At 50.0% G+C, this 24,314-nt stretch overlaps 11 protein-coding genes across 11 annotated transcripts; 4 read left to right on the top strand and 7 right to left on the bottom strand.

The window, feature by feature from the left end:
* Positions 1-3: 3 nt before the first annotated feature.
* Positions 4-1,360, bottom strand: N7446_009669 (cAMP-dependent protein kinase; the record flags this gene model as incomplete). Its single annotated transcript, XM_058518414.1, has 4 exons — positions 4-726; positions 783-907; positions 974-1,063; positions 1,138-1,360. The coding sequence occupies 4 exons, from the start codon at positions 1,358-1,360 to the stop codon at positions 4-6; spliced, it is 1,161 nt and encodes a 386-aa protein (XP_058369202.1).
* Positions 1,361-1,732: 372 nt separating this feature from the next.
* On the bottom strand, positions 1,733-2,599 carry N7446_009668 (V-type proton ATPase proteolipid subunit; the record flags this gene model as incomplete). Its single annotated transcript, XM_058518413.1, has 8 exons — positions 1,733-1,769; positions 1,818-1,903; positions 1,956-2,040; positions 2,087-2,193; positions 2,251-2,333; positions 2,406-2,418; positions 2,477-2,494; positions 2,552-2,599. The coding sequence occupies 8 exons, from the start codon at positions 2,597-2,599 to the stop codon at positions 1,733-1,735; spliced, it is 477 nt and encodes a 158-aa protein (XP_058369201.1).
* A 265-nt stretch (positions 2,600-2,864) lies between these two features.
* On the top strand, positions 2,865-7,721 carry rom2 (putative Rho guanyl nucleotide exchange factor (Rom2)). The gene is made up of 3 exons (XM_058518412.1): positions 2,865-6,436; positions 6,493-6,924; positions 6,977-7,721. The coding sequence occupies exons 1-3, from the start codon at positions 3,425-3,427 to the stop codon at positions 7,064-7,066; spliced, it is 3,534 nt and encodes a 1,177-aa protein (XP_058369200.1). The 5' UTR covers positions 2,865-3,424; the 3' UTR covers positions 7,067-7,721.
* Positions 7,722-8,389: 668 nt separating this feature from the next.
* aspA (uncharacterized protein) lies at positions 8,390-9,854 on the bottom strand (the record flags this gene model as incomplete). Its single annotated transcript, XM_058518411.1, has 6 exons — positions 8,390-8,630; positions 8,688-9,290; positions 9,343-9,430; positions 9,495-9,611; positions 9,671-9,746; positions 9,834-9,854. The coding sequence occupies 6 exons, from the start codon at positions 9,852-9,854 to the stop codon at positions 8,390-8,392; spliced, it is 1,146 nt and encodes a 381-aa protein (XP_058369199.1).
* Positions 9,855-10,403: 549 nt separating this feature from the next.
* N7446_009665 (phosphatidylinositol-3,5-bisphosphate binding protein HSV2) lies at positions 10,404-11,809 on the top strand (the record flags this gene model as incomplete). The annotated part of the gene is made up of 5 exons (XM_058518410.1): positions 10,404-10,512; positions 10,604-10,642; positions 10,710-10,807; positions 10,866-11,222; positions 11,276-11,809. 5 exons carry the CDS (start codon positions 10,404-10,406, stop codon positions 11,807-11,809), a joined length of 1,137 nt encoding a protein of 378 aa, XP_058369198.1.
* A 248-nt stretch (positions 11,810-12,057) lies between these two features.
* N7446_009664 (IST3 family RNA-binding protein) lies at positions 12,058-12,962 on the bottom strand (the record flags this gene model as incomplete). The annotated part of the gene is made up of 2 exons (XM_058518409.1): positions 12,058-12,847; positions 12,907-12,962. The coding sequence occupies 2 exons, from the start codon at positions 12,960-12,962 to the stop codon at positions 12,058-12,060; spliced, it is 846 nt and encodes a 281-aa protein (XP_058369197.1).
* Positions 12,963-13,292: 330 nt separating this feature from the next.
* N7446_009663 (dynein family protein) lies at positions 13,293-15,306 on the top strand (the record flags this gene model as incomplete). The annotated part of the gene is made up of 6 exons (XM_058518408.1): positions 13,293-13,461; positions 13,560-13,730; positions 13,788-14,170; positions 14,240-14,333; positions 14,389-14,999; positions 15,068-15,306. The coding sequence occupies 6 exons, from the start codon at positions 13,293-13,295 to the stop codon at positions 15,212-15,214; spliced, it is 1,575 nt and encodes a 524-aa protein (XP_058369196.1). The 3' UTR covers positions 15,215-15,306.
* Positions 15,307-15,973: 667 nt separating this feature from the next.
* N7446_009662 (uncharacterized protein) lies at positions 15,974-16,910 on the bottom strand (the record flags this gene model as incomplete). The annotated part of the gene is made up of 3 exons (XM_058518407.1): positions 15,974-16,431; positions 16,485-16,652; positions 16,709-16,910. The coding sequence occupies 3 exons, from the start codon at positions 16,908-16,910 to the stop codon at positions 15,974-15,976; spliced, it is 828 nt and encodes a 275-aa protein (XP_058369195.1).
* A 743-nt stretch (positions 16,911-17,653) lies between these two features.
* N7446_009661 (spermidine synthase) lies at positions 17,654-19,414 on the bottom strand (the record flags this gene model as incomplete). Its single annotated transcript, XM_058518406.1, has 3 exons — positions 17,654-18,058; positions 18,117-18,423; positions 18,474-19,414. The coding sequence occupies 3 exons, from the start codon at positions 19,412-19,414 to the stop codon at positions 17,654-17,656; spliced, it is 1,653 nt and encodes a 550-aa protein (XP_058369194.1).
* Positions 19,415-19,697: 283 nt separating this feature from the next.
* On the top strand, positions 19,698-20,418 carry N7446_009660 (uncharacterized protein; the record flags this gene model as incomplete). Its single annotated transcript, XM_058518405.1, has 2 exons — positions 19,698-19,839; positions 19,964-20,418. 2 exons carry the CDS (start codon positions 19,698-19,700, stop codon positions 20,416-20,418), a joined length of 597 nt encoding a protein of 198 aa, XP_058369193.1.
* A 778-nt stretch (positions 20,419-21,196) lies between these two features.
* Positions 21,197-23,448, bottom strand: N7446_009659 (uncharacterized protein; the record flags this gene model as incomplete). Its single annotated transcript, XM_058518404.1, has 7 exons — positions 21,197-21,324; positions 21,396-21,675; positions 21,734-22,780; positions 22,831-22,866; positions 22,920-23,067; positions 23,133-23,203; positions 23,299-23,448. The coding sequence occupies 7 exons, from the start codon at positions 23,446-23,448 to the stop codon at positions 21,197-21,199; spliced, it is 1,860 nt and encodes a 619-aa protein (XP_058369192.1).
* Positions 23,449-24,314: the final 866 nt, after the last annotated feature.

The raw sequence follows: 24,314 nt of genomic DNA, 5'->3' as shown, positions 1-24,314 counted from the left end.
CGCTCAGAAATCACTGAATAACGCCTCATATTTCTTCTTTAGGTCATCAGTGTAAATGTTCGCGTGCCTGGAGTCGGGGGGATCCGGGTATTCCTCAAAGTTGCCGGTGTCGGCGGGATGGGACAGGCGGGGAATGATAGGTCCCTTTACCCGGCGATAGAAAAGATCATCCCAGATGACATCTTGGAAGAATGGGTGGGACTTGACTCGGGTTGAGCCGCCGGAGATGTGGCCGAGTCGTTCTGACGGGTTTGTCTTGCAAAGCAGAGTAATGATGTTCTGCGCTGCGGGTGGCATATTTGCTGGGAAACGTAGGCGGCCTTCGACGATCTGCTCATAGATGCGTAGAGGATTTGAGTCCCAGAATGGGGGCTGGCCAATCAGGAACTCGTAGATTAGAATTCCCAACGCCCACCAGTCCACTGCAAGACCATGTCCACTGTTGTGAATAACCTCTGGTGCTAGGTATTCCGGTGTGCCACATAACGTGTATGTCTCGCGGTTGTCGACTTGTTTCGCAAACCCGAAATCAACGAGCTTAATATGACCATCAGCGTCCAGCAAGATGTTCTCCGGTTTGAGGTCACGGTAGGCAATGCCATGTATGTCGTGTAGGAATTCGATGGTCATTGTAATCTCGGCGGCGTAGAATCTGGAAGTCTCTTCGCTGAAGCGTCGTTGGCGTCGTAGGTAGCTGAAGATCTCGCCCCCAGGGCAATAATCCAGCTTGAACTGCGTTAGCATTCGGAAATCTCCAGGTCATGCTCCAAGTTCAACCATACCAGCATGTAAAGGCTCTTCTCATCAGAGAATGATGCGACCAAGTTCGTGATAAAAGGGTAATCAAGAACCGCTGCGAGGGCTTTGCGCTCATTGCGCACATGTTCGACTTGCTTGAGTTTGATCACTATCCAGGCGCAACCGATCCACGTTAGCTCTCACATTACGCAACCTCGGATAGAGTGGCGCTCACCATCGGCCTTTCGAAGAATTTTCAGCGCATAGACTTTGCTCTTGTCCTTTTGGTCCTTCAGCCTTGTAAGCCACACCCGAGCAAACGTGCCTAGACATTGAGAGAAAAATCAACAGTCAGATGGGACCTGCGCAAAGGAAATCTGTGTCTGACCGAGTGCTTACCGGTACCGAGAGTCTTTACGAGCACGAAATCACTCACGCGCAGAGTTCTTGAGGAGATACATAGCTGCTTTTCGTCTTGGCGCTCGGTGATGAGGAACGGGTTGGATCGTGGAGAGTGGCGGAGTGACTCGACGAGCTGCTTTCCTCGGTGGTGCAAGTCGCTTTTGTGAGGAAGCATGGTGCCTGGCGCCTCAGGCGAGTGTTGCACTGTACCGGTCGCCATTGGAATGGCCAAAGGTCATCGCAAAAGCAGAGTGGGAAAAATATATGAGATCCGGCCCGTTAGCGCGCCACCAATCGGCAACACAGCTTATTCAGGCGGGTCTATCGAAAAGAACATCGAGAGAGACTCCCCAAAAAGTCTGGGGTTTAGGAGGTGGGGGATATGGAGGAGGAAGTTCTGACGTAGGAACTTCGGGGCGGGGCAAGACGGAACTACGGTGATAAATCGGAGGCTCAAATCTATATCTCTTATTGCCTTATTATACACTCCCTGTCTCGATTTCCTTCCTGAATGTCTGTTCTTTTTTCCCCGACAGATATCTCTTCGAAAACAGTCGCAGTATGTGAGAGGAACAGTAGATACGGGTTCGGTTCAGGACTTTGAGTTCAGGATCAAGCCAACAATCAAGCTAACCAGGATTAGTAGGAGCAGTCTGATCCGGGATAGAGTCACTTACCCATAGAGTCCAAGCACCTCACCGAAAATCAGAATCAGAATCATTCCCACGTAGACCCGAGATTGTTGCATGTATGCTCGAACACCCTATATAGCAGTCAGAGCTCCGTCGTCCACAAACTCTTGAGGTAGTCCTTACCGCATCGCCCACAATTCCGATTGTATAACCAGCAGCCACACCTGTAAGTCCCACAGACGTGCCGGCAGCGAGGTGCATGAATCCCCTGTGCAGTGTCAGCCTGTGCCAAGCTCCCAGCTTTCGAAACATACGTGTACAAGCTCATGTTGGTGTCGGGGCCAACTGCTTGCGCAATGAGAACTGCGATAACGAGACCGTAGACCGCGATAATACCGGACATGACGACGGGGATTAGGGACTGCAGACATCGGTTGGGTTAGCCACCTTTGCATTTGGTGTACCCATCATTTCTTACCTTCATGATCAGGTCAGACCGGAAGGTTCCCACACCGGCGATACCGATGCCTGACTTCGCTGTGCCATAAGCTGCTCCTGCTGCTGTGAGATTGTAAGCTGTCCGTGTCTCGATACCTCGCATCTAGCTCCATTCCCGTGAGGGCTTCCACGTACACCCGAAGATCATCTTCAGGAAGTTATTAGTACTTTATTAAAGAGGAATATGAATACGGTAATCGACTCACTGCAGCGGCAATGCCGGCCTGATATAAGCAACATGGTTAGTCGACCAATTCCACTGTCTGCGCGGGACCACTCACAAAGGAGAAGAAGGGAGCGAACTTGGGGGCGAGTTCACTTTCCGACATGGTGAATTTAAAGCAAGACCGAAGCTTGCAAAGATCAAAGATAGTGGAAAAGGGAGCTTCCCAGAAGACAAGCAGAGAGAAGAGGCCAAGACTGTTGATGGGTGTTCCACATGGGCACTTCGCCCACCGTAGTCCCGTACTGCCCTTCCCGCCTGGTGACAATACCATACACGGCTATTGACCCGTCAACACGGCCAGTTTGGGCCTTCGTGTATAACAATTACCCCAATACCGGGCTCGCCGTCACCTCGCCATCCTCCTCTCTCCTGCTTCCCCCCCCCAGTTTATTACTTTTTCAACCAACTTCCCCCTCCACTCTCTACTTCCTTCTTAGAGGATGCTGAGGGTATGAAATTAAAAGGAGCCCTGATTTTGTTGCGCTCACGGCTCCTGGCGCTTCCCAAGATTTGATATCGTCAATCCCCCCAACTGAGGGGAGTTATGACATATTGACATCTCCACCATTTACTCTTTCTTTCACTGAGATTGCATACCGGGGACTCTTGTCTTACTACCTTCGTTGCCTCCGTTGCCTCCGTTGCCTACGATCTTGAACAGAACTCTTGCGACGCCCTGAACGCTCTCCACGATCACGGATACCCCCTGTCGCCTTCTTTGCATATCGGAATAGATATCACTTCCATATTTCATCGATCTACTGCTTCTGCTTCCTATCCTCGATCGCTGATTTTTCGACAATATGGCGGATTTGGGGGGCCAGCGTAACCGGAATTACCGGCCTCACGGGCCTGCCTCGTCAACGCAGCGGGATGCTGCGTATTCTGACATCTTTGGAGGCGCACCCCTCCGGGGCGCTCCCAGACGATGAATTCGCAGACTCCACAGTTCAATCAGGGCCGCGCTCACACCATGTCGTCGCATGTTGCACAACCCCAATTCCAGAGACCACCGCCGCCGCCGACGCGGCAAGTGCCAAATGGATACGGACCGCCATCAGCACCACCAAACGGATACCCTCCACCTCCGCCATCAGGACAATACCAAGCATATAATCCGGGGGCTGCCGCCACAATGTCCTCCCATCAACCCCCTCGGCCATACCCGGGTGCTCAACGCTTTGCTGCCTATCCGCGACCCCAACGCCTCGATTCGAGACCAAGTCCTACCGCGCAATACGCAGAAGCCAGGGATTTCAATCGCCCGATGCCGCCTCCTGCGCTAAACTCCGATGCTTCCCGATCAAGATCAATGGCAAAACTAAGCGGGCCACCGTACCAAAACCCGCCCAGCAACTTCAATCACACATCCGCCATCGCTTCTCGCCGCGAGCAGTATCATGCTGGAGCCCCGGTGACTCAGCTCGGGCGTCCTGTGCCGGAAAAGCATACCAATGAGCGAGCCATGTCTATGTCTTCGTGGTCATCGGATCGAGATGCGCATATTATGAACAGCGGACGGTCCATTCCCAGTCGCAGGCCTCCGTCGGGCCATGATCAACAACCATTGCCGAGACAGGACACAATGCCGCAGACCAGCCCAGATGGCCTTCCTAGCTCTCGTCAGCCGAGCGATGCATCAACGAGGTCTCGTACAATGTCAATGGCATCGACTGCGACTGCGACTGCGACTCCTATGTCTGATCGGACCATGAGTGTCCAGAGTCAATTCACGCAAAAGTCTGGTCCGGTAAAACTGGTTGCTAGGGATTCACAACGCAAGGTTCCGGTGGTCTATCCTGCTTTACTTTCTCGGGTTGCAGATATCTTCAGGGAGAAGATTTCACTCGGCGAACGGCAGAAGAACGGTCTGTCATACCAGAATGCATTTTCGGGTACTGACTCGGTGGATTTGATTGGGAACATCATTCGGACCAACGATCGCAACCTCGCTCTTCTGCTGGGTCGAGCGCTGGATGCTCAGAAATTCTTCCATGATGTCACCTATGACCACCGTCTCCGAGACGCTCCCGGTGAGGTATATCAATTTAAGGAAACGTTAGGAGAGGACAAATCTACCACCGAGGTCAATGGAGTTTTCACCCTCCTGACTGAATGTTATTCTCCAACCTGCAACCGAGACAGTCTTTGTTATTCAATTGCTTGCCCGCGACGACTGGAACAGCAAGCCAGGTTGAATCTGAAACCTCAGCCGGTTCTGGGAGCTACGGACACCAAACTTGGGGGCACCATTCCAATCGACGATGACGATGACAACGACAATCAAAAGTTGTGGATCAGCACGGTGCCTAAGGAGGTCTCGGATTCCGTGGACGACCATGAGAAGAAACGACAGGAGATTATCTTTGAGATCATGTACACGGAACGTGATTTCGTGAAGGACCTGGAATATTTGCGCGATTTCTGGATGCGACCATTACGCGCTGCGGGCACCACAACGCACTCGCCCATCCCAGAACACCGACGGGAGAAGTTCATTCGAACCGTGTTTGGAAACTGCTTGGAGGTTCTCAAAGTCAACAGTGCTCTGTGCGAAGCTTTGAACGGTCGACAAAAAGAGAGCCAGGTCGTCCAGACAGTTGGTGATATCTTCTTGCAACATGTGCCTCGCTTTGATCCATTCATCAAGTATGGTGCCAACCAACTGTACGGAAAGTACGAATTTGAGAAGGAGAAAGCTTCTAACCCGGCTTTTGCCAAATTCGTTGAAGACACGGAACGCCTGAAGGAGTCTCGAAAGCTTGAACTTAACGGTTACTTGACAAAGCCCACCACCCGTCTTGCAAGATACCCCCTTCTGCTAGAAGGAGTCTTGAAGAACACTGCAGACGGCAACCCCGACAAGGAAGATATCCCGAAGGCTATCAAGTTGATCAAGGACTTCCTCTCGCGTGTCAATACCGAGAGTGGTAAAGCAGAGAACCATTTCAACTTGGTCCAGTTGAACGCTGCGTTGAAGTTCAATCCTGCGGACTATGTCGATTTGAAACTTACAGAAGAAAACCGGCAAATGCTCATGAAGATGGCGTTCAAGAAGACAACCGCCGACAGTTCTGATGTCACCGCTTATCTCTTTGATCACGCCGTCTTGCTTGTTCGAATCAAGGTGGTTAACAAGCGTGAAGAGTTCCGAGTCTATAAGAAGCCCATTCCTCTGGAGTTGCTAGTTATCGCTCAGATGGACGAAGTCATCCCTCGACTGGGAATTGCCAAGAGGCCTTCATCCAGTCTCCTGTCCAACAAGGCTCCGATCAACCCCCCACCTGCTAAAGATGGTGGTCTCCCAATTACATTCAGACATCTCGGAAAGGGTGGTTATGAGCAGACTCTTTACGCCACCAATGTCGCCACACGCCGCAAGTTCATTGAAGCGGTGGAGCAACAACAACAGAAGCTGTGGGAACGGAACAGCAACTTCTACAACAAGACTATTCTGTGTGAAGGTGCCTTCGGCAACTTGAACCGTGTGAACTGTCTCGTTCCAATCGACGGTGGTCGGAAATTGGTTTATGGTACAGACAGCGGTATCTATGTCTCTGAGCGTTGGCCCAAAGATAAGTCGGTCAAACCAAAGCGAGTTCTCGATGCTACCCAGGTCACGCAAATCGACACCCTGGAAGAGTACCAGCTAGTTTTGGTTCTGGCAAACAAGACACTTTCTTCTTACCCTATGGATGCTCTTGACCTCGGAGAGGGCCAAAACGCAATGGCAAAGCGCCCAAAGAAAATTCAAGGTCATGCCAACTTCTTCAAGGCAGGCATTGGTCTTGGTCGTCATCTGGTTTGCTCGGTTAAGACATCGGCGCTCTCAAGTACCATCAAGGTGTACGAGCCGATGGACAATCTCGCCAAGGGAAAGAAGAAGTCTGCTGTCAGCAAGATGTTCCAGAGTGGCCAAGACACACTCAAACCATTCAAGGTTCGTTTTCTCTTTTTCGGTTTGACAATACATAACTTACCAACCTTTTACTTTAGGAATACTACATCCCTGCCGAATCTTCTTCAATTCACTTCCTTCGTTCTACTTTGTGTGTTGGATGTGCACGTGGCTTTGAAGTTGTCAGTCTGGAAACGACAGAAACCCAGTCTCTCCTCGACCAAGCAGACACCTCCCTTGATTTCGTGGCACGGAAGGAGAACGTTAAGCCTATCCATATCGAGCGTATGAATGGGGAGTTCCTCCTCAATTACAGTGACTTCTCATTCTTTGTCAACCGCAATGGCTGGCGAGCCCGTCCAGACTGGAAGATCGCCTGGGAGGGCAACCCGAACGCATTCGCCCTCTCATACCCCTACATCCTGGCATTTGAACCGAACTTCGTTGAGATCCGACACGTGGAGACAAGTGAACTGACGCATCTGATGACCGGGAAAAACATTCGCATGCTGCACTCTTCCACTCGAGAGGTATGTCACATCTACAACTGCTATCCTAATAATCAAGCGCTGACGTCTCTAGATCATCTATGCCTACGAAGACGAAGGTGGTTATGACGTGATTGCCAGTCTCGACTTTTGGACCAATAAACCCCAACAGCAAAGCGTTTAATCGCCCAAGCTGCATGGGAATCACGAATAACTCGTCACTCAGCGGAGGAACAAAAACCGCCTACCATAGACAACCAAACCACCACCTCAACCTCCAATCCCTCCCACCCTACAAATGAACAGGATTGACCTGTCTTCTCATTTTTACGCAATGTACAATGGAGCGCAAATACCACTTCTTGCGTGTCTGCTTTCCTGCTTTCGACCGCCCTTCTACCCTTTTCTTCACTTCTTGCTGATTGCATTTTTCTCCCACTTTTCCCTCTAGATATCTTCATCCCTTTTCCACCCTTTAAAATCTTCATCTTTCTAAGCTCGTTCTATTTACCTGATGCTTGTCTCCTTTCCTCCACATGGCCGTGTTTCCAGAGACCTCTTTCTTACTTGTTTGTGTCGGTTAAGTTTGAGGTATCTTGTCTGTTATACTAAGCAATGTCATTGATGTGGATGGAAGTGTTGCGTTTCGGGCGGAGAGAGTTTTGTTGTAGGCTTGCGGCTAGAATGTGTTAATGTATGTGGGAATACACTATCGGCTGTTGTCTGTAAACATATTCATTTCATTTATGCGTACGGAGATTGAGTGAGAGACTTCACAAAATATGTATCTGCTCAAGGAATAAGTAATGATCATGTCTGAGCACTCGGGCACATCCTGGATATATATTTTCTTTGCCACGCTACTTTTTCTACAAAAAGGACAATAGAGTAAGGATCACAGCACAAGCCAAGTACTCAAATACTTTTTCTTCCTCTATTACTATCAGGACTGGGAAGACAGGCGAGGGTAAAAAGGATAGATAATGGACAGGACGTGAGCCACGAACACAAAAAAAACAACAGAGAAGAGGGAATATTGCTGCGCTGCGGACTTTCGATAAGAACAGATGAAGGAGGGGAAGGAGAAAAGAGAAAAGATGCAGTCACAGGACCCCCGGCCGCAGCTGGTGATGTGATAGAAGAAAAGACAGGATGAGAATCTCTGCCCCAAACACAGCGGAAGACAACGGTGCCAAGGAGAGCAGTCCCCGGATGGAACGCGAGCAGGTCATACCGAGGGAGGAAATCCAGCTCGGCATAACGCATGTTTGAGGGTGTCTGCGTTGCGCGCCCACCGTTCGTAACCGAAGCGCCGCAGTCTATGATGGGTCGGTCCATCCCCAGAGATAGAAGAAGAGAAAAAAAAAGCTATTAACGTGAATAAACTGTCAATATTATCCCCATGAACAAAAACCAACTTGGTGCCATGAAGTCCAGGCTGGCACAAACGGTATCACGTTGCGAACCGGGCCCCCGCTGAATGAGCCGCATCTTCGACAGGGTATATCTAGGCCTCTCCAGCCGCCTCGCTGATATTGCCCTGGCTCTGCTGTTCGCGCTGCATGCGGGCCTCGATCTCTCTGAGCTGGCTCTCGCGAGCCAGCAGCTCCTGCCGCTTCTCGGCGATCTCGCGCTGTACTTTGAGCTCAATCTCACGCAGCTTCTCCTCCTCACGGCGGAGCTGCTCCTCCTTGAGGCGGACTGACTGAGATGCAAGGTCCTCGGGGTTCATGGTAGAGTCTTGGGGACTGTTTACGAATGTGTTAGCAATGTCGAGATATGAAACCCCGGGACCAGAAACATACGGAGTAGCACCGTCGACGCTCTTGCTGAGTTTCTCGGTACGGTAGTTCTCATAGAGGAAGTCGTGGGTGATCTCCTTCAGATCAGCCAGGTGGCTGTGCAGCAGGGCGCTGCGGATAGCCAAGAAATCAGAGTGACGAGGGTTCTCAACCTCGACAACACCCCATGGGTACTGTCGTGCGCGCACTTTCTTGTTATCAATCTCCACGAAATCCTCCGAGCCAACAATGGCAAAAGGCATCAGTCCACGGAGCTCGGCATTCTCCTCCACGGTGTCCTCGTCATCCTCCTCGATGTCATAGGGGAAGTTGTAGACGGGGATGCGGTAGTGTTCGATGTCCTCCATAATCAGCTTCTTAGATTCGGCCAATTCTGCGGGGGTGAGGGAGTCGGCCTTTCCGATGACGGGAATGACGTTGACACGGGGAGAGAGGCGCTTCATCAATTCGATATCAAGTTCACGGAGACCGTGACCGGTGGGTGTGATGAAGTAGAGCAGAACGTGGACTCGGTTATCCCTGAAGCGGGGGTTACGCTTAATCCGGGACTCCTCTGCAAGAATATCATCGTATTGGCGCTCGAGGTAGCCGACAATCTCACCGAAGCTGTTCGAAAGTTAGCCACAGAACTGACCAGTGTTTTCCGCGGTGTACCTGCCTGGCCTCGTTGTCGATCTGGTCACCGAACCCAGGGGTATCGACGATGGTCAAGGAGATACGGGTTCCCTCCTCATCGAGTTCAAGCTCTGCAATCTCCAGTCAGTATTCTCAGCCCACCACTGGCGCTATGCGGGGAATGGTTCAACTCACCGACGGTAACGGGCTTAATACGGACACCCTCCTCGAGGTGAGCGTTGGCAGCATCGTCGGCGTCCTTGCCCTCCAGAACCTGCTTTCCGCAGAGAGTGTTGACAAAAGTTGTGCGTCCTGCGAAAAGGAGATGGGTCAATCACCATTCTGACTTGACCAAGTGTCGAGAAAGTTACCTGTTCCACTGGCACCGCACACCATCAGGCAGAACTGGATTCCCTTCTTGACATTCTTCTTGCGACGGATCTTAATCTACCCGGACCAAGCGCGGGCATGCAATTAGCTCGGGAAACTTTTTGGAGGTACGGGAAGCGATCAAGGAAAGGGGAATGCACATACCGCGTTGAGGGCCGACGACATAGTGGACTAGAGAGGAATGAAACAAAGATACAGAGAAAAGAAGACGGCTAAAGCAAGTAATATGAAGATGGGTGAAACTTGCTCTCCTGAGTCTGGAGAGAGTAGGGGGGAGGAAAGACAGTTCGTGTTTCCCCCTTTCCCTAACAGGCGGCCAATCACGGGACGTGCTTCTTCTCCAGTCTACTTTACTTCTACAACAGAGCTCTTGATCTGTCACAATTGATACGTGAAATAGCTAGGAAAAAGAAGAGAGAACTATTGGGATTTGTACATTGAATGTCTGAGCTATTTTCATCTACATATCAACAGCTTGACTGCTGAACTGAAGATACGCAGCACTCAGGGGTTGAAGGAATGGTGGGTCGCTGTTGGCCACCGTATGATTAGGTAAGTTAGTGCCTGAGGTAGCTCGCCCGCCATCATCTTATCGTCTCCGGGGAACCCTATACTGTACTTGTACATCAACCTCTATTGTTAACTGAAGGGTTGAAGGGCCTTCTTGAGCTGTTTAGTCTCTTGCTACAGCTATGCTTGGTGGGCACCTCAGCTATGAACACTCGCCAGGTTATCGATGAGTCCATCGGGCCATACTCACTGTCCGCCACCTTCAACCATGACAGTAGCTGTTTCTCCGTGGGCTTGGACACTGGGTTTTGTGGTAAGAGATACTTAAGCCAGCTCGTAGCTCCACACAGGAGCTGTGATTCCAACGAAAATCATGAAACCGAGGCTAAACATATACTGCGCAGTATTCAATGCCAACCCGTGCGAGCTTAAAGTATCACGAGGTGAGTACTTGCCCTTTGGTTCAGCGTATGTTCGGATCACATCCCCACTCACCCCTTTGGACCTCAGATTTCAATGCAGGAATCGGTGTAGCAGAAATGCTGGGCCAGTCAAACTACCTAGCAATCGTCGGGGGTGGGAAGAACCCCAAGTTCCCGCAGAATAAGGTGCGCCTTCTCTAGCAATATGGACGAAGCATAGAGAACTCACGGAATTGCCCTGCAGTTGATCATATGGGACGATGCAAAGCAGAAAGCGGCCATAACGCTCGAATTCCGCACCTCGGTTCTCGGCGTGCGTCTATCAAAATCAAAGATCATCGTCGTGCTACTAAATAGCGTCCATGTTTTTGCATTCTCGAATCCCCCGCAAAAGCAGTCAGTCTTCGAGACCTCAGACAACCCTCTTGGGTTGGCCTGTCTTGATCAAAAGGTGCTCGCCTTTCCAGGCCGGTCTCCGGGGCAGGTTCAGATGATAGAGCTAGAGACTGGCAACATCAGCATTATCCCGGCACATAGTACGCCGCTACGAGCGATGGCCTTAAGCCCAGATGGAAAATTGCTGGCAACAGCGAGTGAAGCGGTAAGGTCTTGTAGGCTGCGATCATCTACGGGTGGTCATTGACATATGCATAGGGAACATTGATTCGGATTTTCGCTACTGGGAACTGTACAAAAATGGGAGAACTGCGACGGGGTGTTGACCATGCAGTGATATTCTCCGTTTGTTTCTCGCCATCCAATAACTTGCTGGCAGTGACATCCGACAAATCGACACTTCACATCTTTGATCTCTCCCACCAGCAACATATCACAAGGCGCAGCCAGTCGCCGGCACCAGCGTCTGAGGAACCAGCTACTAGCCACAAGTGGGGGTTCCTCGGCAGGATTCCCCTTCTGCCTCGAGTCTTCTCGGATGAATACTCATTTGCCAATGCGCATTTCGAGATGGGTGGAGAAGCCACCCCAGGATCGCCATATGTGCCACCAATTGGGTCTTCAATAGGACGACCTCAGAAAGGCCTGATAGGCTGGTGCGATGATCAGACCATCTTGGTTATTGGGTCTGGAAGAGACGGTCGCTGGGAGAAGTTTGTGATTCGAGAGGGCGAGGAAGGCAAGAGATATTGTGTGCGGGATGGTTGGAAGAGATATCTTGGTGGCGGTTGAGATATGGAAAACATCCCAGTTGATCTCAAACCCCCGATGTGATCCACCCCAAACCCAAGCATTGCGACACCTTGTCTGCAGCCGGACAAAGCGTCATCAGCACCAAGCTCGAGTTCCGGCCTGCGCTTTGGGAGAGAGCGACCGAAGCTGCAGTAAGGATACCAGGGCGACGAACATGAATGCAGCGATGTACATGATACCACAAACTCGAGAGTGAATAGCAAAGAATAGTAATGATATCTCATGTTTCAACGACGACGATCATGTCTATCCCGATCACTTCGGTGTCTTCGTGACTCTGGCGAGCGCGACTTTCCCGATGACCGATCCCCCCGTGGGCGTTCCTCTCTTTCTGATGATCTGTAGCGTGAGCGCCTCTCCTTTTCGGGGGAGCGCTCATCCCGATGCCGTCGTTCATGCGGAGAACGAGAACGATGACGGCGATGATGCCGGCTGGAGCGTTCCTTACTGTTGTGGCGTCGCCTAGAAGACTTTTGGCTGCTGTTCCATGCCTCGATTGCGCGCGCAATCTCTTCTTTCTTCTCCTCAATAAGGAACTCCTTCATCGGATCTTCCTCATCATGGTTTCGGATCAACTCGTCTAGCTCCTTCTCTTCCTTCAAGACTGGTCGTCTTTCTTCTTTCTCGGTGATCCTCCTCCGGCTGCGGTCATCATCCCTACCCTTATTCTCGGTGGCAGTTGAATCTCCCATCAACTTAGCGACATTGTTCTCCTCCTCTTCGTCGTCGTCCCGTCGCTTGTAACGGGCATGATCAACACGAAGCAAGCGTCCCAGCACACTCGCACCGCCGAGGTTATCTACGGCTAGATCTGTGCTGCGCTGGTCTTCGTACTTGAGCCAGGCGAATCCTCTGCTCTTGCCGGTTTCCTTGTCGCGAGCTAGTTTGATATGTACTGGTTCTCCGTACTGCGAGAAGATAGCGACGACATCTCCTTCAGATAGATCGAATGGAAGCCCGCCGATGTAGATATAAGCTGTGTCTCGGTAATCCGCGTGCCATGATGCCTCTGGAGGTCTGCACGTCCAGGCAGGGTTAGCCAAGAAAACAGCTCCAACAAGCTAAGCAGGACTTACATGGCATTTTCAAGCTCGCGCTTATTGAGCGCCTGAACCTGGCGAATGGAATTCATGGTGAGGTGGGAGAGGGAAAGTTGGAGCGCAGAAGTTGGAGAGAGGAAATGTGGAGCCGCGGAACCGTAATAATTGTTTACGCTGCAAACTAACCCCCTGCTCGATCGAAGACGACGTGCACAACCACAGACTCCTCTTGTGTGCGCTTTCTTCAAGGGTCTTCGCGAGCGGGCTTGCTACTAGCTGGACCGCCTACAATTCGTTCCCCCACACCTCTCGGATCCCCCTGACACTTTCATCTTGCACCTCCACCTCGACTCAACCTTTCCACGCGCATATCTCCCTGTGCTTCGACATAGACAGACACCTGGGTGAATGCCCTCTGAGGCATGGTGGGACGAGACCAAACGATGTCCTCCAGTCCGCACGGGTCGAAGGCGGCCGGAACAAACAGTCGACCGACCAGCAAAGATGGCTCCAAGAAGAACATTTGGTCCTCTCTATTAGACAGCGTTGCCAATGGAAAGCGCTTGCCTGAGAAGAATTTGCTAGTGCTAGGTACGTTACCGCCTCCTTGGGGCATTCCATGCCTACTCGCGCTCGTTACTGGTCCAGTGTTTCAATTGTTGGACATGCCACTAACAGTTCAACGATAGGCGGCACACCGGAAAGCCAACGGGAATTCCTAGAGTCTTTCTCTGCAGATACCTCCGATGGCTCTGGCTTAGTGAACGAGAAGCGCAAAGCTAAAGGGAAAACACCACCGATTGCCAATCAGTTTGCGCTTGGTTACACATATCGAGATGTCCTCGATGCCGATCAAGAAGGTACATGAGCAATGCAGTCTCTGTATTGCAGTTTCCATGTTAACAATTCCACTGCAGATACCCTGGCACGCGTTTCAGCTTACCTCCTGTCCGAACCCTCGCTATCATTCGCACCCCTCCTCAAACCACTCCTGACCCCACAGTCCGTCCCGGAAACGCTGGTTGTGATCCTTATGGACTGGTCTGACCCATGGACATGGATCCGAAAACTTAGAGAATGGGTCCGTCTTTTACGTACAGTGCTTGTTTCACTCGACGATGAAACCAAAATCGTTATGGAAGAGACAATGACGGAGTGGCGCGATCGCAAAAGGGGACTGGATGCCAATTCTGCGGCTGCAGGCGGCTTGTCGACTTCGGGTGGTCAGGTCACGATACCTCTAGGACCTGGTGAATGGGATGAGGGCCTTGGTGTCCCAATGTGTGTTGTTTGCCAAGGGGTATGTCATTCCAGCTTTGAATCCGGCTACCGGGGGTTGTTTGCTAATATGGACTTTTAATATATCTAGGCGGACAAGATCGAGAAATTAGAGAAGGAACACGGATGGCATGAAGAGCAGTTCGACTTCATTCTTCAGTTCCTCCGAACCATTCTCCTGAAGCGTAAGAGCACTTTTATACATCGCCTCTGGCCAAGCTATTTTCTAACGCCATACAGACGGCGCATCGCTAGTCTACACCACTCCATTCCTTGCCAACTCACTTCAGAGTCTGATTCACTCTTCACTGGGCATACACTCTCTTCTGAAGAGACAATCATTAAAACATAATGTGATTGACCGCGACAAGATCCTGGTACCAGCTAACTGGGACTCATGGGGTAAGATCCGAATCATTCGGGAAGGATTCGACATGGAAGGAGTGTCAACAGCGTGGTCAATCGAGATCCAAGACCCCCCTGAGCCAATTGACCAACCCCCAGAGAGCGATAACGGCCCCGGAGAAGACGGTACAAGCGCCGTAAGAGTCTTCGAACAAACAATCAATGACCCCAAACGAGACACAACCATCGCCCACCCCAACAGCAACAGCAACGGAACCAAGATCGAAATCGAAACCTCTGACATCCAAGCCTTCCTCTCAAGCCAAGTGGAAATCCTAGATAAGCTCAAAGCCGAAGACGAAAAGGACCGTGCAAACCAAGCAACCCCCCAACTGGAAATGTCCCCAATGGACGACGAAGGCAAAGTCAACGAGCACATCGGCCCTGTGCAGTTTAATATGGGAGGAATCCAAGTTGACGCCGATGACATGCTTAAGAAACTTCGGGTAAGACATCCACTAATACGACACCCTCGCCCGCCTAGACGTTAAGCTAAATTACTTTACTTACCCAGGATCGCGAAGCCAGTCGGACCCAAAAGAAGGAAAGCCCCGTGCCAAACACTGGCGATGAGAAAGCTCACAATCAAGCCCTGGCTAACTTCTTTGCTGGCCTGGTCAAGAAAGGCGGCGCCAGTCCCCGTGGGAGTCCTTCTGCCTAATGATTTCGTTTCTCGCTGTTATTTTAGTTCTTTGCGCGTACATAATCTGGAGGCCTAGTCTCATCCTGTGCACTAGGCGCGGTGGTTCCATAGTGGAGGCAGTAGTACTGGTCTTAGATGTTCTTTGGCTGTGGAGGATGCCGGTCGTTGTGATTTCCCCGGGTGTGGAGGTTCTATGGCTTTTCGGCAGGTGTTAGATAATGATACCAATATGAAGACTTCGTGATTTCTGATTTCAGCTGTTTCGTTTTCCTTTACCACTTCTTAGTTTTCCCTTCCTACGCTTATTCCTTTGATATCGCAGGATAAATGGAAGATTCAGTGCCATTCATCCTTATACTAGCAGTAACAGAAATCATACGTAGAGGCTAGAGACCCGTGAAATTATCACCGGGAAAATGACCGCTTTCGGAGCAGTAACTCTTGATTTATTGTCGTGATCGGCCTGCTCATAGTGAATCGCACAAAATCCTTAGTATGCTATATATACAGAATCAAGATATGCCTCATGGGTAGTAAGCTGTCCTGAGAAGTTTCTTTTTATAACACATAGCTTATGTTTGTAAGATTATCACAGACTGCATTTTTTTGGACAAGACTCAAGGACTCAAGACAAAGTACATATTTTCTCGCGCCTCTTAGCCCCCTTTACCATATTCTGCCAAACTTATTTCTGCCACATCTCATTCTGCCCCTGGGGGTTTTACACATTCAACAGAACATAACTAAATCACAGTAACCAAAAACCCAAAAACAAACCTAGTATCCACCCCGCTGATTGCCAACATTAGCTTGCCCACTCGAGCGGGTAACTCTAGGATCAAGCTTGTTTATGGGGTCATCTTTTTGAGCACCAGATGGCTGTTGCTCGCCTGAGGCGTAGCTACTACCACCAGCCGCATTACCGCCGAAATTTGGCTCGCCGCGGTTTTCAAAGCCCTCCTCGTTTTGCAAATTTGTCTGGCAGGGCATGGCGTGGCTAGTAGCGGAGTGGGATTTATGCTCCTGCGTCGAGGTGCTATGGCTTTCCTCGTTGGCCATTGGGTTGTTGCCGTAGCTGCCAGGCTGGGGTTGGGATTTGGCTGTCTTTTCCTGCGTGGCTTTGTTATAGTCATCTTCGCTAGTTTCATGGTTGTCGACGCCTGTGGATGGGTTGCTAGGGGCGTTGCTGGACTGTTGGGGGTTCGTATTTCCAGTTCCGCGTGCAGCGCGGTTGTCTATACTCTTTAGCTTCACTTTTTTTTGGGTTTTAGAGCTCGGATTGGCTTACCCATATCACTATCGACGCGAGGATCCATCTTGTTAGCCATCTTTGAATCATGCGGACCAGCATTGAAGTTGGAACGATCTCCGCCCATTGCTGTCGATCCATAGTCGCCAGAACGGCCGCCTTGATTGCCCATCCCAGTACGGGTTGAATCAGTTGGATCCTGGGTGTCTACATATCCGATCAGCTTATCGAAAAAGCTTAGGTGAAGTCTTTGGGGGACTAACCGTTGAAGTTAGGGTCGCCAGAGCGTGACCCAGAGTCGTAAGGGTTGTTAGAACCCATGCCAGAAGATCTGTTCTGGTTCATATCATTGTCTGAGGCTGGGGCATTGGAGGATCCCTGGTTATCTTGAGCCCTGAAGCCGCGGGATGTATCCTTGTCATGATCAGTCATGGCGTCCTTGACTTTGTGCATGAAGTTCGACATGGTAAATATTTTGTTGGGATAGAATAATGAGTAAGTGATTCGAAATATAGATATTTCCGGGTTGTTCCTGTGAACACGAGTCCAGTAACAGGCTTATATATCTCTTAGCCATGTTTTGGCTCAATGTAACTCGTATTAGATTGGATAGTACAGATATCCAGTGACGACATGATGAGGAGTTCATATGGAGGAAAAACCAGCTAATATTGATAATGACCTATTAGTGGCTTTTTTTTGCTATTGTTGTGGCGTGCCAGACAGATTCGATGATTGTTTGGGCGAAAGGTTAGCAGAGCTGTGAATGTCATCTGCTCGGGTGTCGTCATGTGCTCTCTATATCAAGAGATCTGGGGAATACGAACCTGGGCTCCCGTTCCGTGGTTCTTTGTCTTTCAGGGTACTATATTCAGGTTTTCAGAGAGTTAACACGCTAAAGGAATAAAGGGTTGGAATTTATGATCCTGACTTTGAGCATTTTCATAAAAGTGGCAGCTGAGATAGGAAACCTCACCCGGTAGAGGAAATATGGTACGTAGAGTGACCTCGGTACTTACTGGCATCGCCACTGTGAACGACTGTCACCAATTTGTGCTTTATTGTACTGGGATATCTTGTTATTCCACTTGCTATATACGGGGTAGAAGTGGTCTGAGACCGTCAATTCCTTAATATATAGATATACAGTATAGGAACAAACACAGTTCCCGCCTTCAAATTTTATCCAAAAGCCGCGAACGAATAGCTCACCAATTTTCCCAAACAGCATCAGGCAAAACCTTCCTCATAATCCCCCAGTGCTCCAAAGCACTACGGTCCTGATACTTATGCAATCTACCCACCTCCTTCTCCCACAAGAGGGCCCTACCATTCTTGGGGTAAGAGGCAAAGATAGCAGGGTCAAGCTCATGCTTAGGAACGAGATAACTTTCACGAGACTTGCTGCGCAAGAAGTCCGCCTGGACAGGGTCACGGAAGCGAAGCGGGGTCCCGGCGCTCTTCTTGCAGAACAGGACCATGTTGGTGAAGTCGGTGTTCTCGTCGGATCCGACGGGTGCTTGTTCGCGGAAGATACGGCATGTTGGGAAGACGGCTTGGATGGTGCGGACTACCAGGCCAGTTGGGTACAGGGTTAGGTCTCCGGCGTAGTTCTGGTTTTGATTCGTTAGTATGCTTGTCTGGTGGGATGCATGGCTCGGTTGGACTTACAATGGCAATGACACCGTCCTCCTTGAGAAGCGCTTCAAGGCCTTTGAGGAATTCGTAAGTGAATAGCTCGGCTGGCTCGGCACCGCCAGTGAATACATCGTGGACGATGTAGTCGTACTGAATTGGCTTAGAGGAAGATTGGGCTTTCTTGACGTATTTGACGGCATCCTGGATGACAGGGATGTGGTTCGGTGGCAGATTGAAATATTGAATTGCGTACTTGTGCACGGTAGGGTCGATTTCGACGATAGTGGTCTCAATACCGTGCTTGATGAGTGCAGCAGGCGTTGTGCCAATACCAAGTCCACTATTTGTCTGTCAGTAAATAGCTTCTAATATTTGCTAGGAGATTCTTACATGACCAGCGCCTTGCTATCGGCATCAACGCGGGAAACGCCATGGTCCGGCTCAACCAAACGGACGGCCTCGAGCATGGCAAAGATAGCGTAGATGGGATCTTCCACCTCGGGCCGGTAGCCGGAAGGTAACTTGGTCCACTGCCCACCGAGCAGACTGTGGTCGCAGCGCATAACTCGGAATCCATCGTTGTGATTATCCAACACAGAAATGTAGCCAGTGGTGGATTCATGACGTGCCACAAGGGAGTATCCTTCGTGCTCAATAGCAGAGTTCACGCCACTAATTCCAGCAAAGTGAACATTTGAGGTGAATGAAAAGATCACGGAAGGAATGGCTAGAACCAGCAATTTGGACGGAAGGATTGCAGAGTAACAGACCGCGAGGATCATTTGCATTCCAACTCTGGTGAACAAGAAGGTGGTACCAACGATCCAGTGCAAGACCATGTTTGCAAAGTGATCGCCAATTGAATAGAAAATGTAGGTGCCCAGCATCGGAACGTGCTCAACCACCAGGTCGCCCTGCGACTCAAGCCTCAAAGCAGTCTGGATTAGCTTTCCGGCATAGGCCACTGTGAGGAGTACCAGAGGATAGTAACCACACAGCTCCGTGATGACTGGGCCGAGTGGGTTACCCAGCGAGGAGCTCTTCTGCTTCATGAAATACTGGAGAGTTGGAACCCAGAATGCCAGCACGGGGAGTAGATAGCCACCAGCACGACCCAGGCGCTTTGGGATAATGTCTTTCAGGAACCATCCGGCTCCGCCAAAGATGGCGACTCCATAGGCATGGAAGATTTCAGCAGGCAAGGATCCATATGTTGGAGATAGGATTAGCTTGGAAAGGGGCGAGTAAAAGGCGAGAATAACCAGCAAGGCCACGCCGGAGCCAAACCGCCGGCCATCGACCTGCCGTATGAACTCCTCGACAGAAGGCATGGTTTCCAGCTGATGCAGCTTTGGATATTGGTGGCAAGCGCGGAATCAGTCAAGACAGCGCATCTGCGAGCTTGTTAGCACCTGCAACTGTGGCCTGTTCTCACTACAAGAGACCTTCAAAGCTCAAGAAGCTTCACACAATTCAAAACAGATCATTGACTTACATGTTCAGACCAGACAAAACACAGTACCGAGATAAAAAAAGTTACGGAGAGAAGCTCTTTTGCCGCCGAATTCCGCGTTCCCAACTTCATCTCCCCTCCACTTTCTGAAACACACCAAGATGCCACTTTTCCCTATGGATTCGGGGTTTGCAGATAAAGGCGAACCCAGTACACATAACCATGCGATCACAGTCAAAAACCGTCGCAAGCGGTATCTGGACCTGCACCCAGAATACTTCTCGGCGGAGCTCGAGCTAGCCGGTCCGCCTGCTCTTCCCATTGCCAACTGACACACACTTATGGCCTGATCTATCGCGGGCTCTAGCTGGCCAAGCATACAAAAGAAACAAAAACACAGTACTAATCTTGCCCGACTTCTCTACAGACCCGTTACTATACGATCGCCTGATCCGCCGATTCCAGACACCGCAGGAAAGAGAGGACGCAGGGCGAGCGAAGGGCTTCTCAGGTGTCCTACAGGCGGACCTCTTACGGTCTGAAGCCAGAATCGATGCGATCGCACACCCAAATCCCAACGCCGAGATGAGCTACACCCGTGGCCCGGATGGGGAGATCCTTGCCGAGGATCGTGATGAAATACCCCCCAACAAGGAAGAAGGCGAGCGGCGCTGGCAGTGGGAGATGAGCTTGCGCTTTGTGCAGGGGAACGACTCTGATTTTGATTATACGACTGTCGGTGAGAATGATGAGCTCGATGATTGGTCTGATAAGCAGAATGAGTATTTCGAGGACGAGGAGCCTGAGTGGGTTGTTGATAATACTCGCGGGGAAGATGCCCGCTCGAGACTTCAGGGTGAAACGGGCATTCAGGATTTCTAGCTCCACAGGAACCGGTGACCTTGCTCCTAGGCCAAACGCCGAGTAATGCTCCTTCGCTTTGGATGCCAGTCATGACCACTTACAGAATATACCCGCACGGCGCATTGTTTTCGCATCCCTGAATTGCCGAATCCACCCGTTTCTCCTTCTCAAAGGGCCTCTTTCAAGAAGGACACCGCCACCTTCCATATTCCTCGTCCGTCGACAGCCCTTCTTCTAGATGGGATGGCAAGACACAGTCTGTTTGCTGTGGTAATGCGTCTCTGAAAGTTGCTTTTATAAATTGAAGCGGGGCCATGGCACAATCATGTTGGACATGTTCCTGTCTGTCAGAATCTTTCTGCCATGCCTTTGAAGTTGTGGCCATGGCTAGGCCTCGGGAGCCCTATCCCGATTATTGTAGGTCTTAAAGATTAAATACAACCTAGGAATTATCTGGCCCTTTCAAATTTGTCGTTTTTTTTAAACAAAAATTACAGACCTTTGCATCACACTGTCTCCGAGAGTAACACGTTCCCATTCCGGAAATTATCTACGAAGTTGCCCTCGCGCCTAGTCCTCGTATAATTGTCTGAGATATACTAAAATATATACTATCTATAGGTTACGAGGGGTGCCTTGCTTGTATATCTATTGATTGGTTTGATATATACGGTAGTACGGATCTACAATAGGTACTCAGTACTGGCGTGATCAATCCATCGCCTTACATCACTCTAGAGGTCATATCTACGCCCGGCACCAACACACCGAAAATAGCTTCATGTATTCAATACATCTATGCATTTGCCGCCTTGTAGGCCAGAAGCTCAAGAGCCTTCTGCCTGAGCTTGAATTTCTGGATCTTACCACTTGCCGTCTTAGGGAAAGGCTCTAAAGGACCCAAGAAGAAGACATACTTCGGAACTAAATTATATCGCATTTTCAAATTAGTTTTGAGAGGCTGGCAATGATATATTATCAAGGAGTCGACTCACCGAGATGATTACTGAGCTTATCACGCACCCATTGCTGTATATCCTCGACCCCAATTTTGTTGATGCTATGATCACGAGCAATCACAAAGGCAGCCACAGCCTCACCATATCGCGCATCGGGAACACCAACAACCGATACATCGGCCACATCGGAGTTGGCAAGCAAACAGTTTTCGATCTCTAGAGGGTGTATGTTCTCGCCACCACGGATGATAAGATCTTTTATCCGGCCAGTGATGGTGATATATCCATCTGCCGACATGGAAGCTTCGTCGCCGGTCTAAAAGTATGAGGTCAGGAGAAGTAGCTTCGCCAAAAGAAGGGGATGTTGAACATACATGCATCCATACTTTCCCAGCCTCGTCCGGAACCATGACCTCTACTGTTTTCTCTGGATCGCCCCAATACTCCTTCATGAGCAAGTAACCGCTAACAACCAACTCGCCCCGAGTCTCGATAGGCTGGGTACTTAGGTGATCTCCAGGATTCACGATCTTGGCCTCAACATGCGGCATGAGTTTTCCCACAGAGGTGATTCGCTTGTCAATAGGATCATCTGTGGTCGTCATGGCCGACACGGGGCTGGTCTCGGTCATTCCATAGCAAATTGTCAACTCGGTGAGGTTCAGCACTCTGTGTAGCTTCTTCATTAATTCAGCAGGGATGCTACTTCCAGCAGCGATACCGGTCCGAAGATGCTGGAATCCCTCTTGAGAGACCTCTCCTTTCTCAATCAGACTAAGCTCTTCGAGGAACATCGTTGGTACCCCGTACAAGGCTGTGCATTTTTCTTCTTGAACTGCGTTCAATGCAGCACGTGCATTGAAGGATTCACTTGGGAAAACGATGGCTGAGCCGTGTGTTGCTGTAGCCATGTATCCCAATATACATCCGAAGCAATGGAACAGTGGTGGTGGGCAGCACACAATGTCATTTGGGGTGAGAAGCATGCGGTCACCAATCTGAGAGCCGTTGTTCAAAATAGAGTGGTGGCTGAGGCAAGCTGCCTTTGGCATCGCTGTTGTCCCTGATGTAAACTGGATATTCACGATATCATATGGTGAAAGACCTTGAGGAGGAATTGGGCGACCATCTGCTGCGATCTGGGACATAATGGATGTGTACGGCGTTATGCTTTTGTAAGAAGATATATCCACGCGGCCTTCGGAATTATCAACAAGAATGACCTGCTTCAATGAGGGGACCAAAGCAGATTCTAACTTCGAGTTGGAAAGATCCGTAATGAGTTCCTGGAGCAAGGGAATGTTGCTTCGAGGTTCTTTTCGCGGAAGATTTGACTCTGTGCTTATAATAAGGTGACTCGATTCGAGATGACCCAGTGCGGCGATTACTTGTGTGGCATTGAATGACGGATTGAGGGGGACCTGGCAGGTTATCAGACTTGCTATTCGCGTGTGATGACAGGTTGACCTACCAAAATGGCACCGAGTTTGAATAATGCGTATGTTGCCTGTCCAAGGAGATGAGTATTTGCCTTTCAAACACTATCCTGAATAGCCATACCACCGCGTATTCCATCGAGTTGCCAAGCATGACTCCAACCCGCTCTCCCTTGCGCACGCCCACTGACTCTAGCCCTCGAGCAAGCGCATTGCTCCTGGTGTCCAGAGAAGCATAGGTAGCGCGGTCATTCTGATGCTTTGAAATGACACTGGGAGAAATAATTATTAATTTCGAGTCTCAATGGATTCCTCAAGCTTGTAGAGCAATGCTCACGCTGTTTTATCCCCGCATTCTGCCACAACCCTGGCGAAGTGTTCTCCGACTGTAGACTCGATCAAGGGAGGCTATATTAAGAGCAGTTAGTTAGAGATGGCAATTATTTAGAGATGAGCTGGTATAAATTGAGGTTTAGGATAAATCCCAAGCTGTGGTGACATACACCGGATGGGCCTCGAGCATAGCTCTCGGTCAGTAGTCCCCTCTTGACTAAAGACACAGGGTAAAGGGTTCTCTTTCCCCCGAAGCAAGCTGTCCGGCAGTTGACGCGAGCCCTGGAGCCTAAGCGCACGAGAGCCCTGGTGTATCCCATGTTCATATCCCGGTTCTAGCTTGTGATCGCCGCAGCTGCATAATTCGCAGGGATGATGCGCTCAGTAAATGTATGACGATGTTGATTTGGCAACCTGTACAATGGAAAGTAGTGCCAGGTCGGATCAAACTAAAGTGAGAATCGGACCAAAACAGTGAATTGGAGGAACTTCGAAGATGGGAAGTGAAGCTTTCCCCGCATGAGTGAACTGCGGGGAGTCGGGTCCAGCCGAGGTGACGTCCAACCTGGGAAGTATTCAACTATGCAACTCCAATAAAATATCGTGATCCTGCATTCAAACAGTCGGGCGTTAAAATTGAACCTATTAAATGCCATGATCAAGATAGCTGACAAGACCACGACCAATTATTTCCACTGTCGATCGTTTCCGTTCCTCAAACATGCTTAAGACGACTATATAAGCGTGTTGTTTTCTGATCATTTGACTGCCGAAGCGCCTTTTTGCGAAAATATAGCTACAAGCCACCATAATAATGCCTATGGTTGACTAGGAACTGCCGGAGATGCTTTTTCTGCCAAACTCCCATTCTATTAAAGCTGCTAAACAAGGACCCACTTCTTCTATATCAACAATGTGTGAAACGGACACAAGCATTCAGCACCTCCTTCCTCGCAGAGTCTCAGAGTGCTGATACATCTGATTTCTCAAGAATCGCATTTGAATACTGGGCTGTGGATACAAAAGATGTTATAGCGGGGAAATTAAGAGACAAGGAAGGTTATGAAAACGAGCTATATCTGTGTTTCAAGATGGTTCTGAGGGTATGTGAGCTGCCATGATGGAAGCAGATAATATTCTATGTATTTAACAACCTTGGTTGTTTACCAAAACCCAAACTCCAAGC

Source organism: Penicillium canescens, assembly GCF_028828765.1.
Source record: "Penicillium canescens strain IBT 15451 chromosome Unknown utg000006l_segment0_segment0, whole genome shotgun sequence".
NCBI classification, from domain to species: domain Eukaryota; kingdom Fungi; phylum Ascomycota; class Eurotiomycetes; order Eurotiales; family Aspergillaceae; genus Penicillium; species Penicillium canescens.
Note: the sequence above shows the minus strand (reverse complement) of the source record. Positions and strands in the feature narration are given on the sequence as shown.

Bases quoted from the DNA above. Each gene is read 5' to 3' on its own strand.
- rom2 (XM_058518412.1), top strand. From the start codon at position 3,425: ATGAATTCGCAGACTCCACAGTTCAATCAGGGCCGCGCTCACACCATG. The intron at 6,437-6,492 runs GTTCGTTTTCTC...CTTTTACTTTAG, and splicing joins ACACACTCAAACCATTCAAG to GAATACTACATCCCTGCCGA. The intron at 6,925-6,976 runs GTATGTCACATC...TGACGTCTCTAG, and splicing joins TGCACTCTTCCACTCGAGAG to ATCATCTATGCCTACGAAGA.